Genomic DNA, 27,410 nt, shown 5'->3' on the forward strand with positions numbered 1-27,410 from the left:
CTCTTCGCCTATGTTTTTCCAAACGGGATATATTTATTTTATCATGAACCATTTAAAATAGTTTGACGCAGTTATCAACCTGTCATGTTAAATTCTGGTGTGTTTCCATGTAAATAGAGCCACATGCAACATTGACCTGGCTTATTTCCAGACTGCAGTTATTTAGTAGTCGCCTATTTCTCTTCCGTTTTGTGATTATTTAAGTTAGAGACACTTAACCCGATTTTAATTTAAATCAAAACATGCTTCTCTATAAGTGAGTGTGCAGGAATTGCTTTAATAATTCGTTTATCAGGTGAAAACGGTTCCTACCTGATCAATTTATTTTTATTTATTATTCAATTTTACTTGTCGACCTACACGGCACAATAATATATTGTGTTACCATTGTACTATTTTTATTGGGAATAAGTCACAGATTTCCACTTCGGAAATCGTTCTCAAAACGCAAAACATTAATAAATGAAACAAATTTTGTTTTTCACTTGGTAAAAATATTCTTCTTAATTTTATCTGACTCATTCATATTATCACCACCTCGTGGATATAACATTCGGAAAAAATGCTAATTTCGTCCTCGAGGATGCTTTAAAGGTCCATCACCGGGAGGAATCCAACGTAGAATGATCCATGCCGATGAGGTTGGGCCTGACATTAAGTCATCCATCTATTATTTTAATATTCAATTCCATATTTTTAATCCCATTTCCATTTATCTTTTATTTAGGGTAAACTGATCCATAGTGGGATGATTTTTTTTTCAAAAGTGTATAGCACTTTGATTAAGCGTTTGTAAATTATATTAAGGGTACTTATGCATGGGTATAAATGTAAGGAAGCAAACTAATAATAATTTCAAGTCATCTTTTATTTATAATAAATGTTATTCAACAAGTCCCACATGGACCACTCGTCCCACTATGCACCACTATATGGTCTATAGTGAGTTTTTTAATAAAAAACACTTTTACTCTATTTTAAATTGGAAAAAAATCACAGGAACATAAACTGGCGAGTACCCCAAGCTGTACTTCCACTAATGGCAAGAGAGGGCAGCTTTAGTAAAATATTTTCTGCTCCTACAGTATCTGCAACGGGAAAACAAATTTGCACAATTCTCTTCATGAAAGAGATAATATATTCATCTCCACTTCTCTAACAACCCGACCGACACAATGTTTAACAGTTTTTTTTGTCATGTATCTTACTATAACATAGTCCTGATTTTGTATAGACAAATCTTGATTTTCTAATGTGAAGCTTTCTAAATCGCTAGAATCTTTGCAAATATCTTCATTTACATCACTGTTCGAGATGTCGTCATTAAAAACTTGACGTTTAACTTTTTTAGCCTTCTGCTTTATCTCTTCTGAAAGTTTTTTTAGCCAATCTTTTTTTATGATGTTCCTCTATGGCATCTTTTATGGGGGTATCTGTTATTATTCCTGACTGTAGCTTCTTTCTGCTTTTCCTAAGGTTTTTTGCAGGAGCAGCTTTGGCATGTGGCCTAATTTGCTGAGGGGTTATTATATTGGATGGGCCATTAATTGGGCTGATATATCGTGGTTCTTCTACATCCTGATTATTTTCTACATCCTGAACATCTACATCCTGAACATCTTCCACATCCTGAACATCTTCCACATCCTGAACATCTTCGTTATCCTTATTTTCGTTACCATTTCCATTTTCTTCGGGCCTATCAGTGACATAAGATGACATAAAATCATTATCTGAAAAAAATTTGGGAATTCAGGGGTGCTATGCCTGTTTTTTTAAATCCGTTGAGAATGTTGGCAGGAGTGAATGCATTAGTGTAAGCAATACCAACAACACTACAAAGATCATACATGCTCACAGGTATAGCAGGATGATTTAGCATCCAGTCATCAACTCCTCTGTTATAATACCTTTTAAAAGGAAAGACGCAGCTCACGTCGAGCGCTTGTAATTTATGACTGCAATGGTGCGGCAATGTCAATAAAATAATGTCATTATCTTTACACAGATTTACACTGAATTATGTACTCGCACAAAAGCTGTTCATCTCTACTTGTAAATATTGTTTTGAAACCATGCGTTCGTCCATATTCAAAATCATTTGTGTTTTCTTTGTAAAGAAAACACAAATGTTTTCTTTGTCATTGTATGACATTTGATTTTCTACTATCTACTACTGCAGAATGCATATACCTTGCATATACTTTATTATGATCCTCTAGGCTTTTTCGAAAACTGCTGACAATTGGGATCTTGGATCTCTCGGCATATTTAATTCTGCAAAGAATGAAAATGTTTAGCATGTTTTAGTATATTTCAGCATGGACAGTGTGGCAAATACAAATGACGAAAAATTGAGTGTGGTAGAGCTAGATGTATACAGAAAAGACGATATTAAGGTTATGTATGTTGTAAAAGTTTTAGATATCCTTACCAAATTCAACTTATGGAAAAACATGGAAATAAAAATGTTAAGCTAATCACTCACCTGAATTTCCAAAACATCGAAACGCACAGTACTAATGAAAAAACTAACACGAGATTCAAAGGAGGCATTTTCCTGATAGCTCACGCTCACACACACACACACACACACACACGCACACACACACACATCCAAAAATATAAAATATCTAGGTCACTTTATGCGGAATGAACAATTGTATAACCTGCTTCATACCATGCTAAAAGGCAAGAAGAAGATGAAAATATGCAAAAGATGAAAATTGTTCATCCTCCGTTTCATGAACAAGCAGAAGAAGCGTCCTTTAGCTTTTTAAGAACCTACATGAAATGATACGTGGCTCCGAAGTACTTCAGCACGCAGCTGGGAATATTTTAGACGGTTCTGGAAAACTCCAGGCAGCCATGAATGAAAATAATGACTTTTAGGTTGTCTCTTCGGAGACAAAATCCTTAATAGTTTAGTATCATCGTGAAATATTTCAGTGGTCTCTGAATATCTGATGGTAGTATGTTTTTATTTTTAGGGTTTTTGAAGGACTTCAATGAAGCTCAAAATATTTCCAGAGTATGTAGGTCTCTTTCAGAGTAACTAAAGGTCTTTAAGCTAGCTAATAATTTTTTGATTGTACCTACTGTTTTAGTCAAGTAGCTTTTTGAAGCGAAGCTTTTATACTGACATTGTATTACTTTTATCTTTAAAGTAAAATGCTGAGGTGAGCAACACGGAACTAGTGCCACAAGATCACATCATCACGGGTAACTGAACTAGCGTCACAAAATAGCGATTCTTTGCATCGATTCACTACTCTCGATCAATTCGTTTTTAGTCGTCATATATGAAAATCACCCTTGATCATCATATATCAAACCATCATAATGTTATTTACTTTATATAATAATTAACAAGTTGGCTACCAATGATACTGTGATGATTTTGCGTTGTGATACCATATGTATCACCGGTGATTAACTTTCTTGGTTTATTTCTGGACAATGTGTATCACCCGTGATACTTTGCAGAGTACAGTTTAAATGACCATTAGTATTGTTGGTATATAAAATCGGACAGAGTATGCCGGTGGGATGTAAGTGAACCTAATAGGATGTTGGTCAAGTGGGTATCACGGGTGATTCATCTTAGACAAGTTACAAAAGTAATAAGAAAATAGCGAAATCTGACGTAAAAAGTTACTATTATTAAAACAATCACGCATTATTTGCTGAATATTTTATTATAAAAAGTCACAAAAAAAAAGATATATTTTAACAGATAAAAATATTATCTTATTGTCTTTTTTGAAAACATTCCAAGCATAGCACCGAAGCATTTGGGCAACTATTACAAATAGTAGAAACTAGTTTAGCCTTTTTTGCTGCTACTTTAGACTTTTTGTGAATTTCGTACTCTTTCTGATAACAACCAACACATCGTTTTCTCTTTTTTCGATTATCTTTGTTTTTCAATCGTTTCTTTCACTACATGCTTATTTTTGTTGATATTTTTGTTGTTGTCTGCAATATCGCTAAGCAAGCCCATCACAAGTGTCTCTCTAAAATTAGCTATTTGAATTTTGTTATTAATTAATATTTGGTATAAGAGGAGGGCATTAATTACTGACGTTCCAAACATATACTCAAATGCAACCTTATGGTACCATCGCAAACATCGCCCAATGACAGTAAAATAGGAAGCCATTTGATCTGACAAATCAATACCCATTTAAAACTTTTTATAAAACACAACAGCTTCCGGTTTATAGATTGATTCGCCTTGTTGGTATTTTTGTTTGTATCTACGATATTTAGTGTGTGCCTCGTACTAATTAACCTAACACATCTTTTATCTTTCTAGTTTCCAATAACCTTACCATTTATTTCTTTTCCCTTGATATTTCCTTTTTTAATTTTTTTTATACAAACTTTCTCTTGGTACTCCTTTCACATATTTTCGTAACGTACCAACGTTGTGAGTTTTTCTTTTTAAAAGTAAATCTACCAACTCTAAATTATTATAGTAATTATCTGCTACTAGAGTACGACCACTATCGAGATAATTATTCATCAAATTAAAAACGACTATATTGTTTCTTCGTCCCGCAGTAACCATGTCACTCTTTCCTATAAATTTTGGTTTCACACGTATAGCATTTTTCGTCACATAACTTAAATATTTTCACACCGTATTTTGAGGTCATTCCTGGTATATACTGCCGAAACAGTAACCTCCCTCTAAATGGTAGATTCATCTACCTCAGCGGGAACCTTTAGCTGCTTAAAATTCTTAGTTAACGCATCAGTGAGAGATTTTATTTTGTAAAGGCGATCATCTTTATTTGTCATTTCGTTATCAGCGAAGTAAATAAACCGTACTGTGGCCTGGTCTATCTATTTCTACACATAATTTGGAGAACAAAACAATGCCGATACTTTTGGTAATTTAGCTAGTCCTATATACAACAAAATGGCAAGAACTTATCGATTTCTTCAGAAGACACGTCATTCCACTTTGGTTTGTACTTTTCAACATTTTTGTTAGTTTCCAAGACAATAAGTTTTAAAATATCCGAATCAACAATAAGTCTGAAAATAACCGCAAGTCGTAAATTACAAGGAACATTTATTCTGCCTGCATTAGTAAAAGCAAATTTTCTCAAAGATGATCCATCTCCATCATTCCACGAAATTGCAGTAGGTTGATTGTCATTTTCAAAATCTTCAGAACTCGTCACTACCTTCTAATTTTTGGTTTTCACAACGGTATTGCCTTGTTGGTCTGATAATACTTTTATCTTCATGGTCCTCGCCCTCTTATTATTCATTGTCACTCTGATCACTTTCAACAATTGTTTCTAGATAAAAAAATGTACGTATGTTACCCCAAATGTATTTATATAAACTTATATAAACTTAAATTTATTACCTTCAGCTTCCAGCTCATTGTAACATTATAAAAGTAATTTTTGTTCATTTTTAGGATCCATATTTTACAATAAAAACACTAGGAAATAACTAAACAATTAATTAAAACACGAAAACTATACTGTTCTGGTTCATTCATATGCCATGTGAATCCCGGTGATCACTAGCAAATCCCACCTAAAAGTTATTCTGGTATCACATTTAAGTCGTCCAGAGTGACACCTATGAATCAGACAATAAATTTATTGTCGCAGTGTGCTGGGTACCAGATAGAAGTCTATTCAAATTTATGCCGGTATAATAGCGACTGAAGCTGGTGTATCACCGGTAATTCATATGGGAGCCAACCTGTTAAATTTACTATCAAATGATTTGACAGGTATGTCAGAAGTAAACAACGTATGCTTTGTTAATACGTTAGCAGGTGGCGTTAGGAGCAAACATAATAATTTTTTGAATTTGTTTAAAATATAAAAAATAAATAAATAATAAAATTACTTTATTCAATTTTAAAAATAGTATTTAAATTTTGAAAATACAAAAACATAGTAGATATGAATCTTGGCGCTAGTCTACAGTACCGCCTACGGTTCCACTTTTTCTTTACAACTTTTTATGGAAGATTATGAAAACGTCTAGGAATATTTCATAGGAGCAAATAATGTGTTAGGGAGTCTGACATTCTAGGAATAATTAGTTGTAAACAATTTAAAATAAAACAACTCCAATGGTTATTCCACTAGCGAATGGAAGTGGTACATTTATTAAAAGAATATAAAATAAACAATAAACAAAAGAATATTGCTATAATCCCAAACTGTCTGAAAATAACTTATATTTATCTACATTGATGATAAAACTGATTATCCAGGGACATATCAGCGTAACAATAAGGAACAAGAGGAAAAGGAGGAACAGAGAGAGAAAAGAAAAAATTATCAACTTTACAACTAATGTTACAGCTGTTCTATTGATCTACAAAACTAAAATTTCTAAATTTCCTTGCTACTATTTCAAATTTTACTACAAAAAGTTATTTAAGGTATTAAGTAAACATCCAAAAGGCTTACATACGAGTTAATTTTAGAAATGCCTTTTTATTTATACCCACATTCAGCAGATTACGATTCTTTTGCATGTGTTGATGTAGACAGATAAATGCTATTAATAAAACTATTTGTATTTCTTTACTTCTGTGTGGGTAGGTGAGTTTTAAAATTAAAAATATCGTTTTTTGAGTCTAATGAGTCATACGGCTTCAACTGTTAAGTGTTTAATGACAGTGCGAATGGGAAGTTAAGGAGGTTTTATCGTTTACTTAGAGCGTTGGCAGGAAAATGTGTCAGTAATATAGTAGGGGATGGTTATTCACCTTTTAGAATATTTATTCTCTTCTGTATTTAGCTGAAAAAGTATTTGTCAAAAAATGAATGGATTGATAGAGAAGTGACCAAAATGAGAGACGTTAAGTGTCGGCAGAGTGTTGACTATTCGACGGCCCTTCACTCCGTACCGCCACCTCCCGCGAAATAATCTCAAGTCCCGTAGGTATTTTTAGTTATTTCTGTCAAATGGTTTTGGCGAAGAAGTGCTACTTCAGCTCGGCCATCGGAAGAGGAGTAATTCGAAGTCCACCTGGGGCTTTTATTTACTACTAACCGTCGGTGGTCTAGTGAAACGCTGTGTCAGTTCGACACGAGCTGAAATAGCTGTCACAACCTGTCTTTCCCTATTTCAAAGATCGATGTTTATCTGGCCAGGGAGCGTTCTCTGCGAGATGTTAGCAGGCTTTCGCGAGGTATACGTCCGTTGCCGGATTTTGTTTACCTCGACCAAAGATAGACCAACCGTCAACAAACGCCGGTTCCTATACTTCCTGTTGGCTTGAATAATATCGTAGCCGCAAGGCTTCGTGTTTATTATAACACTAAAGAGCTTTTGGAATCGTCTGCGAGCGAAGTCTTTTCAAATCGGCGAAATGTTAATCATCATCATCATCAATGGCGCTACAACTCTTCGTGAGTCTTTGCCGCGTTTACTATTGCCTTCCATGTTTGTCGGTCCTGTGCCAGTAATTCCCATCCCAATTGAGTCCCATCTGAGTCTATTGGCCTTTATATATCTGACTAGATTTTCTTTTCCGAATAGAGACTCTAGCTCGTTATTGTATCTGCCCCTCCATTCGTTTATTACGCTGTCTCTGCAAGGGCCATATATCATTCGAAGAATTTTACGTTCCCACACCAGCAATTTATTTATTTCTCTTTTTGTTAGCGTCCATGTTTCGCTTCCATACGCGACTGCTGGTATAATTATGGTCTTATATATCCGGATTTTTGTACCTCGTGAAAGAAGTTTTGACTTCATTAGATGTTGTATTGCAAACAAAGATCTGTTTCCTGCCATTATTCTCGTTTCAACTTCTCGCTCTAATTTGTTGTCATTTGTGATTGTTGCTCCTAGATATTTAAATTCTTTAACCACTTCGAAGTTGTGATCATTTATAGTAATGTTTTGCCTTATTCGCCGTCGTTCTTGTTTTGAGACGACCATGTATTTTGTTTTGTCTTCATTTATTTTTAGACCGATGTTTAATGCAGCTTCTTCAAAGCTCAAGAAAATATCCTTAGTTTCTAATGTTGATTGTGCTACTGCATCTACGTCATCGGCAAAGGTGAGTATGATTTTTGCTCCCCGAGCAGTTATGTCTGGTTTGATTTTTGGATATATTTTTCGCATGACATATTCTAAGGCCAGGTTAAACAACAATGGGGACAACGGATCTCCCTGTCTCAGTCCAGAATTTACTCGCATTTGATATTTTCCCCCCTATTCTAACTTGTGCAAAAGAGTTACTTGTTCACTCAGATAATAATAAAACGCAGAATAGTTAAAAAAGGCACTCGGCCAACAAGGTCTAGCTGGGGTAAAGATGTAGACCGACTTGATCCCGATCGGAAGATGCGCTGCCTTTTTATGCATTTCTTAGATCTTCCGTAGGAAGGCCAATAAAAACGTAGTTTATAACGCTGTTTGTTATTGGCCGGTCAGAGTGACAATCTTCGCTGTAATTGGCCGCTCTGGCGACAATGGCAAGATTTGTTAATGCAAAGTTTACAGAAAGACAAAATTATTTAATCATTAAGGCATATGACAGGCGCCAGTATCTAGTATCACAGACTATTCATAATTTTGTTGATATTAGTAATTTATAAATTTGATCTTTGTCTTTTTTTTTAAGTAGATTGTTGTGGTACGTGATACTAATTACAAATTATCTTTAAAAAAACTTTTTAGATATTAAAAAGCATTTGTCTGCATTAACGTTGTGTGATAAAAGCCATAAAAATACTTTTTAGTAAATTTTTGTTTTTATAGGTATTAATATTTTTTTTAATTAATATGAAATCTGAAAATACATACATCAAAAATGTTTAAGGAACACCATTAATATCATTCTTACTACATTTTTTCAATAAAAATTTAAACACTTTTTTGTTAATATATACCATTCGTTTTGAAAACTTGTCCTCTACAAATCATGGTATTACTAACTTGTAAACTAAATTGTCAATTGCACTGTTTCTTAAGGAAAAGTGACGACAGCGCCTCTAATTCGTACCATTAATTGTTTCAATTGTAAAGAAAAAGTGCTTCAAATTTTAAAGCTAGTCTGTCTTTTAAAGTAAATAAGTAATTAGAATATATAATTAAATAAGATTAAATAAATATTAAAAGCAAAATATGTAAATAAATACTTTTCCAAACAATAAAAATAGCAATATTTAGAGATAGTGCAAGCACTCCTGACCACGGCGCAGTAGACGAAATTTGGTTTAGTCCCCACTTCCATGCAAAACGCATTGTACTATGCACTGTATAATTCCACTTATATTAGAACCTTTCTGCCTTTACGCGAATTTGACTCCGCCTTCGCGCAGCTCCATGGTCAGGAGTGTTTGAACTATCTTTAACTTCGCTGGTAACTGCTTACTCAAGCATATCTTTGTTATCAGGTCACGTATTGTTCTTAGTAAAGCGTCTTCTCCTTTCTTCAGTAACACCATTGCTATTTGATCCGATTCCAGTGATTTATTGTTCCTTAATTTGTCTACTGCTGTTCTAATCTCGGCTATTGTTGGTGGATTCTTTTCTCTGTTGTCTGTTTGGTCTAATGGTATATTAGGGTTCTAGAAAGTTTCTTTTCTTTCCTGATTCTGTTTAGTTTCTAGTAAAACTTTCTTGTATCTGTTGGCTCACTTAGTTCTTGCAGTTCTTTGTTAATATTTTCTTTCTTATTTCTTTGGTGAATTTTCTTTCCTTCTTTACGTAGTTGTCTATATTCCTCCACTGCTTGTCGTTTTCTGTGCGATGTTGCCAGTGAATCTGCTGTTTTTCCTTTATGTCCAAAATAATCTGCTTCTTTTATTCTTGATTTTAATTTTCTACGCGCGGGCCAGATAGCTTAAACGGTAAAGTTTCTGACTATCACGTATGGCGCCCCGGTTCGAGCACATATTTAATAATCCCAGGTTGACTCAGCCGGAATAAAATAAGTGCCTTGCTTAAGATTTTCTATGCCACATTTACTTTTGCAATCTTTATGGCTCTCTGATTTTTAACCAAAATTTACCTTTTAAAGTGCAAATTCGGAACTATAAGTAAAAATTGACTTATTATTCTGATTAAGTGGTTTACATCTGTGTTTGTTATCGTCTTCTTTACTGAGATTTATTTCCAGATTAAGTTTTTGACTTCGCTATTTATTTCTTCACTGATAAGATTTATTTTGTTTCAACAATTATAACTGTAACGTCAGCATATAGTAGATAACTCAAAGATTATCCATTTACTTTTACCACCTGATTTCTTTTCCCAGTGTGGTTTCTTGAAGACATCTTTCAACGACTGATTAAACAGTTGTGGAAACATTGTACCTAATTATAGGTAATTTATTACATATGATATATGAATCAGAATATATTTATGTATTATGAATAGATCAGGAAAAGTGTCTCTGCCTATTAACGAATTTGTTGGTTCATTTTTTTTTTCAGAAATCCATCTTTAAATATGGAATATTTATCGGACCTCTACCAGTTTGTTTATGCCTGGTTAAAGCGTTATTATTAAACTATTATGTAAATCTGGCTACAAAATGTCAATGATTAAATGTAGGCCAGAATATTTGCGTTAGTGAATGAAGTTGGCAAGGGGACAAAGCGAATAAAAACAGAGTTCGATTTAAAACTTTACTTCCATATTTTATTATTGTTCGATATATTGATCTAAAATCAGTTGTTTCGCTTATAGAGCGTTAAGGTATATTCCAATGTTATAACAAGGTTTTATGAAAATATCATAGTGCAGTAAAATTTAGTAAGGAATTTAGTGAGGACGTATAGTGTAGTGAAAATTGGGAAATCATATATCAAAACTAGAATAGTGGAAAAAATACAATGGTTGTTACGGTAAGTCTTTTGTTAGTATGTTATATGTAAATAATGAACCACTTCCTTGTGTGAGTCTATTTTGTGCTGGGGTAAATAAAAAAGTCTTGCTTCTTCCTCTAGGGCTACAACTCTCTGTGGGTTTTAGCCTGTTATAGCCAGCAATATCATTCCATTTCCTTCTGTCATTGACGACTCTTCTGCATTCCGAACTCCCATAATCCTTAGATCAATCTCGACACTCTCTAATCAACGCCTTCTAGGGAGTCCTCGTCCTCTATTTCCGTCCGGCCTCCATTCGATGATATTTTTGTCTTTCTTTCATTGCTCATTCGGAGCATGCGGGAACAATAATTAAACCATTAATACTTACTTTCGTTGCATTATACATTCCTCAAGTTTACCCTTTTTCGTCGATTTTAATTTGTAATCATCTATAATTTGTACAAAACTTGTTTTATCCAAATTTGTTACATCAATCATATAGTCCAAAAGTTTATCTGATAAAAAATTTTGTGTAAAACCTGAAACTAAAACAAAATTTACCTCATTAAATGTCCCGTAGTTCATTGCAGGATAAACTGTCTCTTCATTTTGTATCATTTCTTCACCACTATTAACACCACTGGACGTTTTCTGGTTTCCAAGTTAATTAATTGAATCTATCGCAATAAAACCTAATTCTTCTTCTACATAACCTGCACGCTCAGAGTTACTTCTATTTGTATTGGCACTTCTATAAAATCCATGTCTTCTGGAACTACTACTTCCTCTACTCCGGTTAGTTCTGCTTTTACACTTATATGATTTATGGCCCATTTTACCACATTTGAAACATTTACTATTACTTACTTTGAATTCTGCCTCATTGCTCATATTCGGCGATTTGTTTTTATCAAATTTCTTCAGTTCTTCATCCAATAATCTACATTTAACGAACTCCATAGTTACCTCAAACCAACAAACCAACAAACCAACAAACCAACAAAACCAACAAAGCACCTGGACCTGATAACATACAAGCTGAAATATTGAAACTATTTAAAAACAACCAACTCAAACTCCTAACGAGTCTACTGAACAAAATCTATGAAACTGCAGAATTTCCTACAGATTGGCTAGTTTCCACCTTCATCCCTCTCCCCAAAAAGGCAAATGCCACCAGATGCTCTGATTACAGAATTATAAGCTTAATGAGCAATGCACTCAAAATCCTTCTTTCTGTTATTCACTCTCGCATATATAGAAAACTTGAAGAAAACATTAGCAGTGTTCAGTTTGGGTTTAGAAGCGGACTGGAAACGCGAGAGGCCCTATTTTCCATACAAGTATTGATACAAAGAGCTCGGGACGTAAATTACGAAGTCTACGCATGCTTTATAGACTTTGAAAAAGCATTTGACAAGGTGCAACATCAAAAATTATTTCAGATACTGAAAGAATCTAGTATTGATGATAAAGATTTACGCCTAATTAAAAATTTATACTTAGAGCAAAGGGCAACTGTACGAGTAGACAACGAAACTTCACAAGAATTCACGATAAAACGGGGAGTACGTCAGGGCTGCATTTTATCACTGACGTTGTGCAATACTTACTCGGAAATGCTGTTCAGGGAAGCTATTGATGGTTTAAGAGAAGGTATAAAAATCAATGGTGAAATCATAAACAATTTAAGATATGCTTACGATACGGTTTTGATTGCTGATAATGCGGAGGTTCTGCAAACATTAATAGATCGTGTAGTGGAAGCCTGTGACAGAAACGACATGAAATTAAACTGTAAGAAGACCAAAATTCTTGTAGTAAGTAAAAACGACGTAATACAGCACCAGTTCACAGCTAATAATGAACCCTTGAAAATAAGCGACAAAATTACATACCTTGGATGCAGCCTAAATAAGGAATGGGACCACTCACGGGAAATAAGATGTCCCATAGGAAAGGCGAGAGCTGTCTTCAATCGCCTCAGGGAGATTTTATGTAATATGCACCTGAACATTGATACAAGAACACGAGTCTTCAGATGCTATGTATTTTCTACTCTTTTATATGGAGTCGAAGCCTGGATCTTGACGGAGGAAATGATTTATCCAGCGTAACTTTGGATCCAGATGAAGCGATAAAACCGGTCGAAGAAATGGTACAAGCCTTTATAAACTACCCAAAATTGATTATTTGTGTTATTGATTATTGGAGCCACTATAATTACTTTGTGTGATATTGTCTATGTTAGTGACAATGCAGCCTTTGATACTCCCTTTTTAAAGTTGGGATTATGTGTAGAAGGAACATCAAGTTTAAATTTTCCATCTATTTTTTTATGTATGGATGTAGGAGTGGTACCTAAACATTTTTACATCTTTTTTGGGACCACAAAAATGATATTCTCAGCAAAATTCAGCTTGTTCGTATGATTTTTAGAGGTTCAGTCGTTCAGTGGCATTTTCATCTCTGACGACTGGAGTATTTAGTAAAAAATATAAATGTTTTGTTCTTACGTACTTGTATTCCTTCAAAAATGAATGAAATTAGTAGTTGGTATACATTTTCAAGTCTAAATCGTTACGTTAACGCGTACCTGGTTCTCACCAATGTTATTGGTTTCACCGATATATTTAGGCTTTTATTTTTTTCAAAATAAATAAATTATTTCCCACATGTAGTCTAATATTAAGATATTTTTTTAGTTGACCTTTGCTAGTTTTAAATATTATTTGTATTTTGGCAGCGTAAGCATTTTCGACGTGACGTATATACAAAGAATGTTTATGGATGTAGGTATGTATCTTACTATGAAAGTAAACTCGGCTAAGAATAGTAACAACGTAAAAAATATAAAATAATGTAACATTCTACACAGTATGTCCCAAACATTTTTAATACCTAGTATGATAAAATCTATTTCTATGGTGTTATCATTACACGATAAAACAAAATACAGATTCTTAAATGTACAAAAAAAAGTTTAATAAACCAACATACTTTCATAATTTTACTTTAATTTCTGGAATACAAATACATCTACTAAACTTATATTTTTTGATTTCTCAATTTCATCGATAAATTTAGTATTTAGATAAAATAATGCCATCATTTTGAACACAATAAATCTATTTATAAATTCAACCATAGATTAATTAAAAAACAATACATTATAGTTCATTCTATTTACATAATATAGGTACTGGGATATATTAACATATTAACAAAAAACAGAGATAATTATTATACAACCAGTGTGCCATCATACACTTCTAAATCAAAGTCTCACCAATAGATGGCGCTTTAATTTCCTAACCTATTCCACATTTTTGACATTTTGAAAAGTTTAATGAATATTTTGACAATACGAATAGTATAAGGAATATAACGTCGGCCTAATTTGTTATCCTGCTAAGTCCATTTTTGCATAGTTTACAGGAGGGAGAAAAAACTGAATAATACTTTTTCTTTTTTACATATCAAGATTCTAAGGATCCCGTTGGTTCCTATGATGATTCTAGACATTTTGTAAGTTTTAATGCTTGAGTACCTAAAGTACAGGGTAAAAAAAATCAAAAAATAATAACTTGGCAGTTTTTCGTTTTAAGGTTCAAATTTGATTGAGGACTTAGCAGTTATAACACTTAAATGAACATAATGACATTTCAATGTGATTTTTAGTTAAGGTTTATAATAAAATAATCAGATAAATACAGTCTATATTAAAATATTTATTATCAAATGTTTAACAACAGAATCAGTCTTTAAACATGAAACAATATTATAGATTATTTTATAAACAATAACCAACATCGTATTAAATGTTGTAAGTATTCTTCACTAGCTACACTTTTATCTTAACCATTAAAATCACAGTCAATATTAAAACTTAATCAAAGTTAATATTAAGAGACAACTTATTTAAAAGAAAAATAAAATCAAAAAATTCTTGAAACAAAAACTAAACTTTTAAAAATAATTAAATTTTTCACAAAAAACAGTCTTCTAAACACTCTAAATTCAAAGGCATATCAAAATAAATTGCAAAATATAAAAAAATTTAGATGGTTAATTGTGACGCCTCAATATACTAGGATGTTGTATTGTGAAGTCCTTTTTCCTGGTTTGTACATGTACAGTCCACCTTCCTAGATCTAAAGTGTTCAAAAACATCGTTCGACATACCTTAACGTTTTCATTATTAACTTTTAAATGATAAAATAAATGTATTAGCTCTCTTTGTTATCTCTTTGGTATTCAGATTTCGTGGTCACATTGTCTCAATAGTGGTTACCCATTCGTTGACGAGGGTTTTTTTTCTCCCCAGGTAAAACTCCCAAATTGTTTAAAAATATCATTTCTTAAATTTTTATCTATGGTTTCACATTTTAAAGTACTGTACTTTCCTATTTTACAAGTGCATCTTAATTTGATGGAACGAGCCTCTTTTGGTTTCATGTAATTATAGTAGTCTTCTTCCTTCTGTCTTCCAAAATAGCTTTTACCACATTCTCTTCCGTCTCTATTCTTTTTCGAAAACCATTCTTTTTTATTGACTTGAAACCGTTTCTTTCGTTTATTACTTTTTCTTATTTCAGAAAGCAAGTCTGAGTCAGAATCAGAATAATACAACTTGATTACTGGAATTAACAAGAGGTAATATGATTTCATCCGGAGCGTGCATATTGTCTATAATGCTTGGCGTTTCATCTGGAGTATTAGAAATAGCTTTAAGTGAATATAGGCTTGGTTAATGACTTATTATTTCAAATGATTAAATGGCTGAACTATTTATATCCTTTGAAATCAAAATATTAGTTGTTTGGAAATCTTTTTCAATTTGTGACGGTATTATAATCAAATTATTTTCACTAGCAACTGGACTAATGTATTCTTTTTTAAAATGAAAAAGACAAAACTTTCGAAACTATCTTACCGATTATTCTTTTTTAATTTGTGACTGTAGTATAATCAAATTATTTTCACTGGTAACTGGAGGAATATATTATTTTTCAATTTTTGACGGTATTATAATCAAATTATTTTCAAAATATTTTATGAAAACATTCGAAAACTTCAATCTTTTCAACAGCCACGTTCACGGCGGACCATTGTCAGTACGCAACTAAGGTCCCACGAGGATTTAGCAGGTTTTCGATGTGTAGATTTGCTATTGGGTACAACGCAGTTTTTCGTGCACGGCGTTTCTACACAATTGAATATTGATATCGACCTTATTCCTTTACCATAAGGTAGGTAATCGTCTCAACTTTATGACGAGCTCGAAAAGTAAAATTGACCAAAAAATGGACTTAGCAGGTTAACGCATTAGGCCGACGATAAGTAAGTTTATTTTTTCATTTAAAATATTGTATTGTATAATATTGTGATAAAATGAGTTACCGGTCTAGAAAACGATACAATAAACGGCGTTCTAAAAGTTGGCAAAAGGTTAGAAAATACGAAAAGTACACATGTGTTAAGGATCGTCAGGTAGGTAATATTTATTATTTTATTATAATAGATTTTTTAAATACAAAACGAGAAATAGAAATAGACGATTAAAATATACACAAATAAATTTGGTCTATATTCTTGGATATTATGTAGCAAAATAGTGTTCGTTTTTTTTGCTAATTTTATATAAACAGTTTAGGAACTTTTAATTTAGATGGCAGCATGTAGGCACTTCAGTATTTTCATTAAAATTTAGAAAATCATTTTAACAAAATAATATATGTACCTATATTCTAGTTTTACTCACTTAAAAGGTATTTTGTCAGCAATATAATAGGGATGTAAGAGATAGTTGTGTGGAGAGAAGTATGTCATTAGACAAGAATCTTTTTGCTACTAAGGAAAATATATAAAAGTTATTGTATGTTGTCAATAACCAATTTCATGGCATATCTCCCCATAGATCATAAATAGATTCAACTTTTTTCTTATTAGTTTAGCAATCTCTATGTTTTCTTCCACATCGTAATCTCTGTCATCTGTAATCTATCTCCATCATCTGTAATCATAACATCGTACGAGGTAAATAAATATATATTGGTCAGTAAGGGCGGCTAAAAGTCCCTTGATGTATACTTACTTTTCTTCAGTTATTTCCTTATTTGGTTACTGTCAGAAGTATGCTATAAAAACATACCATAGGAGTATATAAACTTACTAAATACACATAGACAGAATTTGTAGATTACCAAGAAGGATTTAGGAGTAAATTGGACTAAATTTTCACACTAAAAAATTGCACACTATTTGATTTTTCAAAAATACAAGGTACAATAAAAAAACAAGTTTGTAGGGTGCTGGAAGAACTAGGAATTCCAATAAAGGTCATAGAATTATTAAAAATAAAATTAGAAACAACAAAAATCTAAATCGCTTGGAATCTGAAGTAAAACAAGGACTGAGGAAAGGTAGATGCTCTTATTATATCAGTTTAGAAATAATAATTAATAGATGCAATATACAAAACAAAAGACATATTTTTTTAACACTAAACATCAGTGTTTGGCTTTTGTGGATAAATTAACAATAACAGCAATACAAAAAGGGATACTTCAGAGGGAAGACCATAAAAATGAAAAGACCTTTTCCAATGTAACCTACAGGTTAGAAAAATTAGGATAGGGTCTTGGAATCTTGGAATTCTTATAGCTAAGAATGTGGAGTTAGTAAATGCGCTTAAAAGAAGGTTACACATTACAAAAGAAGGGTACACATTGCTTCCATTTAAGAGACTATGTGGAAAGGACAAAGGGCGAAAGAAATAGGTGAAGGATACAAACTAAAGTAAGCATTTAGAGAAAACTTAGTAGGGAAAAACAAACTATTTGGAATGTCCATTTAAAGATGGAGCTACTACAAATAAAATGATAACTTTGGATGGTGAAATTATTGTGAAAAGTAATAGTTTTAAGTATCTATACTATAAAAATTTTCAATTGAAGGTTCATTGGCAACATGGCACTTAAAGCGACCAACCGATATTGCCCTTATCAACTTTGCAGAGGCGTATCAAAATAATATTTTAATTATTTATTATTTATTATTTATTTAAATACATAAATAATTACGTAAAAATTAAATCTAAGACCGATATAATTATTAAATTATCATCTGTGTTTTGACCGGTATCTTATAGTTGTCCAACAAAATGGAATAATTTTATTAATTTTATTGTTATTATTGAGTGCCTAATACAGCACTTCAAAAAACAGAAAACTTATTATTATAAATGGAATAAATAATTATTATATTACATTTATATAGAAGGAGAACTAAAAAGCAAAGAAATAATTACTTAACTTATGTTTGTGAAGTTTCGGAATCCAGGGACTCGTCGGAAGAGGAATCTCCAGTCACACTTAAGTCTAATATTATTTTGTCAAAATTTTGTCTTTTTTTCCGTATCCGTTCCATTGCGAGTTCTAACAAACGTTGGAAATCAGAAATTTTATATGTCATCGATTCACGAACTACGTAACCTTGACTTAAGCCCAGATTAATTCTATCGGGATTAACTTGCAATGGTAAGGTGATGCCTTTAGCACGAGCTATTGTATCTGCAATATGCTGGTGATATGTCACGATGCTGTCTAATGATACTTATGAGCTCAGCTTTAACTAGGTATGTCATCGGAAAATCTAATTCCTTTTTGTCCTAACCAATTCTGCATGTCTGTTTTCTGGTGGCTATAGTTGGCAGATCTTCTACTAATCGGCTGTGATAAGAATCGTTATCCATCACTATTACCGATTTTGACTCGTGAAAGAATGGATTCAAACCATTTTTCAAAGCATTAGGCGTCCATTTCTTCGTGATAATCTCCTGTTTTTTGGATAAAAAAATTAGTGCACTATCGTCTAAAAAGCCACTCTTATACCTATATGGGCGACAATTATTCATTGCCATTTACCCGTTGGTCCTCGTAACCCTGTTGATAAACCGTCCACAAATGCTTGAAGATAACTCATTACAGTAGTATCTTGCCAGATCGTAGATACTGTGTGACCAGCATTCACCTAAGTTTCGTCTAGATAATAAATCTTTTTGTGGGCCGAACGAATCTCTCTAATAGAGCGAAGGTATCTTCGTCGCCATGATCGTTTGGCATATAAATTTTAAATCTTTTATTATTGTCCTTAACGTATCTTTGCTCATTTTTTGAATGATATCATTCTCCATTACCTTTGTTTTAATGGATTCGAGGTTGGCGCTTTATTCTCAAAGAAGAAAGAATGAATAGTAGTGCGTACAAAATTTGTCTGGTACTTGTCAAATTCAATTTTTTTTTCTACCACTACAATGTACTTTTGGAGCTTGCACAATCTTTTGTCACACGTGACAAAAAGTCACCTTTTTTCACGTAAAATGCGTTCAATTTTCGACACGGATACTCCCGTTAAATAATGATGAAACCGAACGTCCTAAGCAGATATGAATGCTTGATAATGATGAAACCGAACAAATAAACTATTTCTTCCATTCTCACTCTTTCCAAGGGCGTAAATATATAGACCAACGAAGTGTTGATAAGTTTACCGATGTTTCAAAATATTCAACGAACTTATTCAACTATTCGCTCGTGAATCGCACGGATATGCAGAAGGTATATTGTTACGGGGACAAATTTTATGACACCTTAATTTTCACTTATCCACATTAGCGAAGCATACACAATAAAAATTACCCCGATAAGTGCTGGTAAGAATTTACTTCTGACATTTAACATTGTTGCCGTTTGTAGAAGAGTCATTTCAGTTTGTAGATGAGTCAACTTCAATTAAAAATTATAACTATAGTATAGGACCGGTATTACAGAGTAATGTTAAAATAGATATAGATTCATGCAGCAAAAGTCCGCATAGCTGTGATGATTGCCGACCTCCGCCGCGGAGTTGGCACTTGAAGAAGAAGGATGAAGTGGAAGGCAGCGAGTGGACGCAACTGAATGTTAGACAGTTAAAAAGAAACAGGAGCAACGAATGCGTGTGGCGGAAATCGGAATGCTTAGATGGATGAGTAGAGTGACAAAAAAAGATTAAATTAAGAATGAGTGTATTAGTGGAAGAGTGACACTAATTGATTCCAAAATGAGAAAGTACATGTTAAGATGGTCGGGAAGTTAATCACCTAATACGAAGAATTGCTGATCTGAAGGAGCAGAAGAGGAAGACCGAAGAGGATTTGGGGAGACGGTTAGGCAGTACATATCGGTAACGGGTATTAATATTGATATGACCCAAGATAAAACTTATGGAGACATGTAATTAGGAAAGCCGACCCCGCAAAAGGCAACGAGAATAATGATGATAAAAATCAATACAAAAAGGGGCACTTCAGTGAATTAAAAACAAGATAATAGTACAATTAAAAAAAATTATTCGAAAATGATCCAAGAAAACAGTAAATATATGATTACGGGAGAAAGGCAATAAACAGAGGTAAATGTAAAATGACGCAATGATTACAGATTTAAAACTCCGAGCAGTAGAAATAGATAAAACAATACGCAATGTTTCTAGAATAATTAGAAAATAGGGGGAGAATGGAAAATCCTTGACATATCGTCGGACGAACTAACAGATGAGGAGAAGAGAGGGAGGAAAGGATATGAAAACGATGGATAGGAAGTTTTTGTGAGAAGTAAAAAACTGGAGAAAAAATGGAGACAGTGAAAGGAAAAATGAGATGCTGGAAATATTAAATCAATTTTTCCTAGTTGTAAAAGATATAAAATCGGAACAAAAGTCTATCTATAGAATTAGAGAATTAAGTGCCGAAAACCAGAAGCCAAAGGAAGAAAATCAAGTTAATAAAATGAAAAGTGAACAAACAAACAAGAAAGTTCGAGTATTAGTAAAAGACGAGTATTTAAAGAAAGGAATTAAAATGATTATTATATTAATATGTATCCTGTTGTTATAACAGGATAAAATATGGATACAGAAAACCCCGAAGGGTAGAAACATGCAATGAGAATCATCATGAAGGTAACATTAAGGATATAGTGGATTTAAAAAACTCTCTCTTACTAATCCCTATTATTAATAAATATACTACTGCCACAGAGTTAGTTGCCGTACTCCTCCGAAATGACTTGACCGAGTTTTATGAAATTTTATGTGTATTCGGCAGGTCTGAGAATCGGTCGTAATCTATTTTTCACCTAAAGTGTAAGGAAACATTTTTTTGTTTTGGCCAAAATTTATTATTAATGTGGCAATAACAAATACATACAGTCTTTAATTTTCACTCTTCTATCACAGTTATAAATCATGGTGACGTAGTCAACTATCCAACAGAGTGTTTGAATTGATCCCTGCTTAGGATCAGTTGTCATTATGCTGCATAACATTAATCAACTTCGACTGTGCAATGAAAAGAAACTGACTGTAAAAAAGCTAATAAATAATATCACCGAGGCAACGATCATCAAGGAAAAATACAAAGAAGGGGATGTCTTGATCCCGAGTATACAATTTCCCGTAGTTTCGGCTTTTGCATTGACAATCAACAAATCACAAAGCCAACCGTTGGAAATGTGCGGAATTAGAACTTAGAGTTTTCATGTTTCGCGCATGGACAATTATTCGCGTGTAGGAAAACCGTCATCGTATATTGTAGGGTAATGAACTACGTGTTAAACCTGTCGATGAGGAGCGTCAAAACAGGGATATTGATATTTGTGCTTTTGTGGAAGTTAGTGAACCCTGCAATAGTGTACAAATTGCTAGGGAAGTTAACGTGAATGCTCGAACTGTCCAGCGAGTTCTCAAAAGGAATGAGTGTCACTGTTTTAAGATACAACTAACACAAGAACTGTTTCCTGAAGATAACTTTAGGCGGATGGAGTTTTTTGAATTTATGTTAGATAAACAGAATGAAAATGTACACTTTTTAAAAAATATTTTATTTTTTGACGAATCTTCATTTTCATTGCATAAAAAACACAATTCATTCGTTGCAAGGTATTATTCTTGGAAAAATCAGCACCTCAGTGTTGCAATGCGAACGCAGCATCCGCAAAAGTTAAATGTTTGGACTGAGATGTTAGGCGACCATATTGTCGGTCCTTTTTTTATCGATTGAAACCTAAACGGGCCCAAATATTTACAACTTTTACAGAATGAGATCATTCCGGCAGTTCGACACCTTCCCGTTAATTTTCAGGAGGTGTATTTCCGATAGGATGGGTGTTCGGCTCACAACTCTAGAGCAACTATTGATTTCCTCAATCAAACGTTTTCTGATCTACTGATAAGTACACGTGGTACAATTAAATGGCCCGCTAGATCCTGTGACTTAGCGCCTAACGATTTATTTTTTTGGGGTTTTCTCAAAGAAAACATTTATAGGCAGCAGTTTGAAAGGGCCACAAACCTAGTCGAATTAAGGGCAAAATACTTCATTTCTCTGCAAGCATTACACCAGCCCTACTCCAAAATATGAGGAGAAATCTGTATGGCAGATTTGGTTACTGTTTAGCACAAGGAGGTGGAATATTTGAGCCCTTAATTCATTAATCTGCTTTCCTAATTTTTATTTTTTGTTAGGTACATTTTACGAAGTTTGTAGGTTCTTCATTAAGTAGTATTTTTTATGTTTAAGTTTGAAAGAATTTTATTGTTTTTTTTTTATTTAAAAGTACAAACGATTCTTATTCTGATTTTTTTTCTTCTTTCTTGTCTTATTGTTATAAGCTTTGTCCATAAATTTTTTTTACAATTTTCAGTGACAATAAAGTATATTACTTATTTACTTACTTATTTATTTGGATTGCTATTAAGGCTAAAAAATAACCAAAAAATTAGTTTTATAGCATTATAATAAATATACTCTAGAGATGAGATTGCAATAAATCTTAATTCTTATGGTCAGCAAAACAATGTCGTTATCTCTATACAAAGCTATTAAGATTGCCTGCTTAATCATTTGTTTATTTTGTTAAACAAGAGTGATTAACCATTCACGTGAAAAAACTATAATAAAAATCACTTCTCTTTAATATCCGCCTTACTAAGATAAAATAATGTCATACATACATGGTATACCAAATATTATATTGGATACATATTGGTAAATATATTCATTCATTACTTAGATATTTAGTATAAGTTGGTATCAGCAATTTTTATCCGATATAGGTACCTATATACCTACACGATGGTTAGCTGTTTACGTTTGAATTGTTGCCCTGGCGTAGGTGTTTATTATGAAGTTTTGCCGGTTTAAATTCTACACTTTTTTACAAGTACAACTTCTTTTTCAGGCTTCAGCACCTTTAGAAGACGATGAGGAGGGCCACTTGTTGTACAAAGTTGGCGATACGCTCAAAGAACGATGTAAGTATATTATTTCGGATTAATAGCTAGTTATTCAGAAATTATTAAGTGACGGTGGTTTGCTGTAAACACTGTACGTAGTGCATTCTTTAGGTTTCGTTATTTCAAACATTATCAATACAATTATTGTATTAGGAGATAAATAACTCGTTAAAGAAAGCACCTCTTATAAATTTTTAAATAATAAATACACTGCTGGAAAAAAATTAGGACCGTTCGTATGTTTTTATTACCTCATCATCATCTTTGGCTCGATAATCCTTTGTGGATCCGCATAGTCAACACGTTAATAAAAATAGTTCTAATCTTACAATTATTTTCATTAAATATTTCCAAAAATAAAATGACATCAGTAAATATCTTTAGAAAAAGTATGACTGATCGATAACTGCGTGGTTCAATATAGTCTCTTGCTCATTTAATATATTTATTCATTGTAGCTCTATGAATCAAACTGATCGAAATAGCTTTTTAAAGCATCTGTTACGTCTGAATTAGGCTTGGATCTCTTATAAACGAGCTATTTTTCAGATTTGAAAACAGATCTTGAGATCATGACGAATGAAACACTAATTCAAAACACAAGTAATGAGGTTTGACCACTCAATCAGAATCTTATGGACAAATACTTTATCCTGAAAAAATCACGTTTTAAATAAGGATTTTTGATTTTATTATTGGTTTGTTATAAGTTTGGTTTTGGTTTGGTTGTTTTATTATAAGTTGTAACAAAGTGGCATAATCGTCATAATTTTTTTCACGACTTTATTTGGGTTTTGGCCTCTTTAATTCTTCTCCATGTTGATCTAATTGGAGCTTTGATGTTTCGTTTTTTTTTTATTTTTAAAATTGCAATATCTTGTTTTTGTTTGTTTCAAACTTTCGTTTCTCCTTCTTGTATTTCTTATTCGCATTCATTTGCTTATTTCGGTCCGTAGGTACCTCTTGGATAAATTAGGGGCTATATGCCTAATTTAATTAAATAAAGGAAGTTCCAAAGGACCTTTGCAGACTGACTATAACGAGTTTATTAAATACAGGTTTAATTATCCTAAACAAACGTAAACAAAAAGTAAAAATTAACCTTCTAATCGTCAGATATGTAACATATACAAAAAAGAGAAAAGTACATCTACATCTACATATTCAATAAAATTCCCCCTTCCACTATATCTATAAAAAATAAACTAATTCACGAAATATATTTAAAATTTATTGATTTAAAACCGTTGAAAATGTTTATAGCTACCGATAGACTTTCCCACACACTGCCGGCGAATCTCCACTCCTGCCTCAGCGAATTGCTGACCTGTACAGGACTGTTTTGGGCTGTAATATGCCACGACCTTGGAACTAGGTAAATAAGTCACACTAGTCCGAATGACACATAAACTACAGTTTCTTTATAACCTCTTGTCACTGACCTCTCACAATTTTTTATACAGTATATCGACTATTATTTGAATTAAACAAAGTAACTTGACTTTCAACGGTCAGCTACAGATTTCATCCTACAATTTCACCCTGCACGTCTGTACTTCTCCAAGCGAGAAATAGTACTATTGAACTTATTTAAGATATTACTCCGATATAGCCACATCTCAAATGCTTCCAGTTTTCTGCACATATCTTCGTTCAAGGTCCACGATTCAACACCATAAAAAAGGACAGAGAAGACGTAGCATCGCAGCATTCTTACGTTTGTATCAAGAGAGAGGTTGTGACTCTTAAAGAAGGCCCCCATCCGATTGAAGGTGGATCTAGCTTTTTTGATGCGTGCTCTAATCTCCTGGTTGTTGGTCCATTCTTCATTTATTATGGTGCCGAGGTAGTTGTAGTGTGTCACTCTTTCTACAGGGGATTGGTTGACGTAGAGTTGACCTTCTGTTATCCTTTTCTTGTTAATTATCATAAGCTGTGTCTTCTTAACGTTTATATTGAGTCCATATTGTTGACTGTAATACGTGATTTTGTTCATAAGAACTTGTAGGTCTTCTAAGTTGTCCGCAAATACTATGGTGTCATCTGCATATCTGATGTTGTTTATCCGGCAACCATTTAGTAGATTTTGTTCATAAGAACTTTTAGGTCGTCTAAGTTGTCCGCAAATACTATGGTGTCATCTGCATATCTGATGTTGTTTATCCGGCAACCATTTAGTAGATTTTGTTCATAAGAACTTTTAGGTCGTCTAAGTTGTCCGCAAATACTATGGTGTCATCTGCATATCTGATGTTGTTTATCCGGCAACCATTTAGTAGATTTTGTTCATAAGAACTTTTAGGTCTTCTAAGTTGTCCGCAAATACTATGGTGTCATCTGCATATCTGATGTTGTTTATCCGGCAACCATTTAGTAGATTTTGTTCATAAGAACTTTTAGGTCTTCTAAGTTGTCCGCAAATACTATGGTGTCATCTGCATATCTGATGTTGTTTATCCGGCAACCATTTAGTAGAATACCTTTTTCAGTTTCGTGCAAAGCTTCGATAAATATTCTTTCAAAGTACATATTGAAGATTAGAGGAGACAAAATACAGCCTAGCCTCACTCCACGCATCATTTTCACATAGTCAGTGTGTTCACCTTCAACTCTGAGATTTGCTGTCTGATTCCAGTAAAGATTTCTAATTATTTTCAGATCTTGGTTGTTAATTCCTGTTTCTTTTAGTATTTGCATCATCTTGGCGAGCTGTACTCGATCAAACACTTTCTCGTAATCAACCAGACATGCCTATACGTTGCAGTTGACGTCTCTGCATCTCTGGAATAAGACTTGTACTGAGAACAAAGCCTCTCTAGTACCAACAGCATTTGTGAACCCGAACTGGATGGAGGAAATTTGACTTTCACACAGCTTGTAGATTCTCTTATGAATTATCTTTAGGAACAATTTTAGGAGATGACTCATGAGGCTTATAGTACAGTAATCTTTGCATTTTTTGGCTTCTGGTTTTTTTGAAAGTGTAATAAACTCAGATTTCAGCCATTCTGTTGGTATTTCTCCAGAGTTGTATATGTTGTTAAATCTTTGCGATTATTGCTATTGATTCGTTGTCCATTAGTTTTAGCATAGGTGGCGATAGGAAATATCAATGCTCGAACAAGGCGTAATTTTGTGTTTTTTGTGATGTCAGTGTTCTTCCAAATTTTTGTGAGTTTGGTTGTTGCCGATATGGCCAATGTGATGCGTCGACGGATCTCGTCTTCGCATCCTCCACTGTTAGTAATCTCTCGTCTAATTCCATATAATTCCTCGTAAAACTCTTTGACGACCTTGATTAACTCGTATCTACGTGATATTATTTCATTTTGCTTGTTTCTCGCATTTCCCATTCGTTAACTTTCTATGTAGAAATTTTACGTAGTTCTACGTTCTAAGTTCTAAGTTCTACGAAATACCTGTTTTATGTAGATATAAATTGTTTGAAAGAATCTTCAATCGTTCTTTGAAAGTTTAACTGATAACCTGTAACTATGTATTTATTTTTATATAGGTTTTATTCTGAAATTCTTGCAAATGAATCAGAATTGAATATATCCGAATGGGGATTATCGAAACTTTTATTGAAATCCGAACGGAGTGGACTAGTGGCTTCGGGAAAATTCGATATTTTTGTGGGGAATTTGGAAAAGTCACTAACATAATTATCTGTAAATTTATTTTGAATTTTTGATATATTAAGAAATTTATCAGTTTGTCCATTTTAATTTCAAGAGTATTAAAATCGAATGCAAAACATTTCCCCCATATCTGGTTCTAACAATGTTAGACCAAAAGTCCATTTTAATATAAGACCAATATCTGAATAAATATTTTTATAATCTTAGTAGCTTTTATTGACGTTGAATATTTGTTTCCACTTCCTCACTTCCTCACTAACGTTGTTATCGGGTGCCTAGTACTTACTACCATCTTTCTAAGAGACTCATTAATATTCAGCTCGGCAGGGTGCTATTCAAATTCAAATTCAAATTCAAATTCAAATTCATTTAATGATGTAATTTGGCCAGTAACCTAACACACGTCAAAATAAAAGCAGATCAATAGTTTTATTAAAAAATCTTTAATCCTAATTACATAAAAACACATATCAGTTTGAGTTAAAATAATTCAAAATTGAAATTTCAGATATTCCTTACTACTATAAAATACATTTTTTATTAAAATTTCCTTAATTTTACTTTTAAATTGAGTTGTGGGAAAATCCTTTAAGTTATCAGGCAATTTTTT

General features: G+C 33.0%; 1 protein-coding gene across 2 annotated transcripts in view; it reads left to right on the forward strand.

Moving 5' to 3' along the window:
* LOC140432756 (uncharacterized) overlaps window positions 1–27,410 on the forward strand; it is a 61,654-nt gene that overhangs the window by 9,406 nt on the left and 24,838 nt on the right. For both annotated transcript variants that reach the window (XM_072520842.1, XM_072520841.1), the window contains exon 3: window positions 23,105–23,177. In XM_072520842.1, coding sequence (XP_072376943.1) covers window positions 23,105–23,177 — 73 coding nt within the window. The remainder of the gene's footprint in view (window positions 1–23,104; window positions 23,178–27,410) is intronic.

The sequence above is a fragment of the Diabrotica undecimpunctata genome, chromosome 1, assembly GCF_040954645.1.
Source record: "Diabrotica undecimpunctata isolate CICGRU chromosome 1, icDiaUnde3, whole genome shotgun sequence".
Lineage (NCBI taxonomy): Eukaryota > Metazoa > Arthropoda > Insecta > Coleoptera > Chrysomelidae > Diabrotica > Diabrotica undecimpunctata.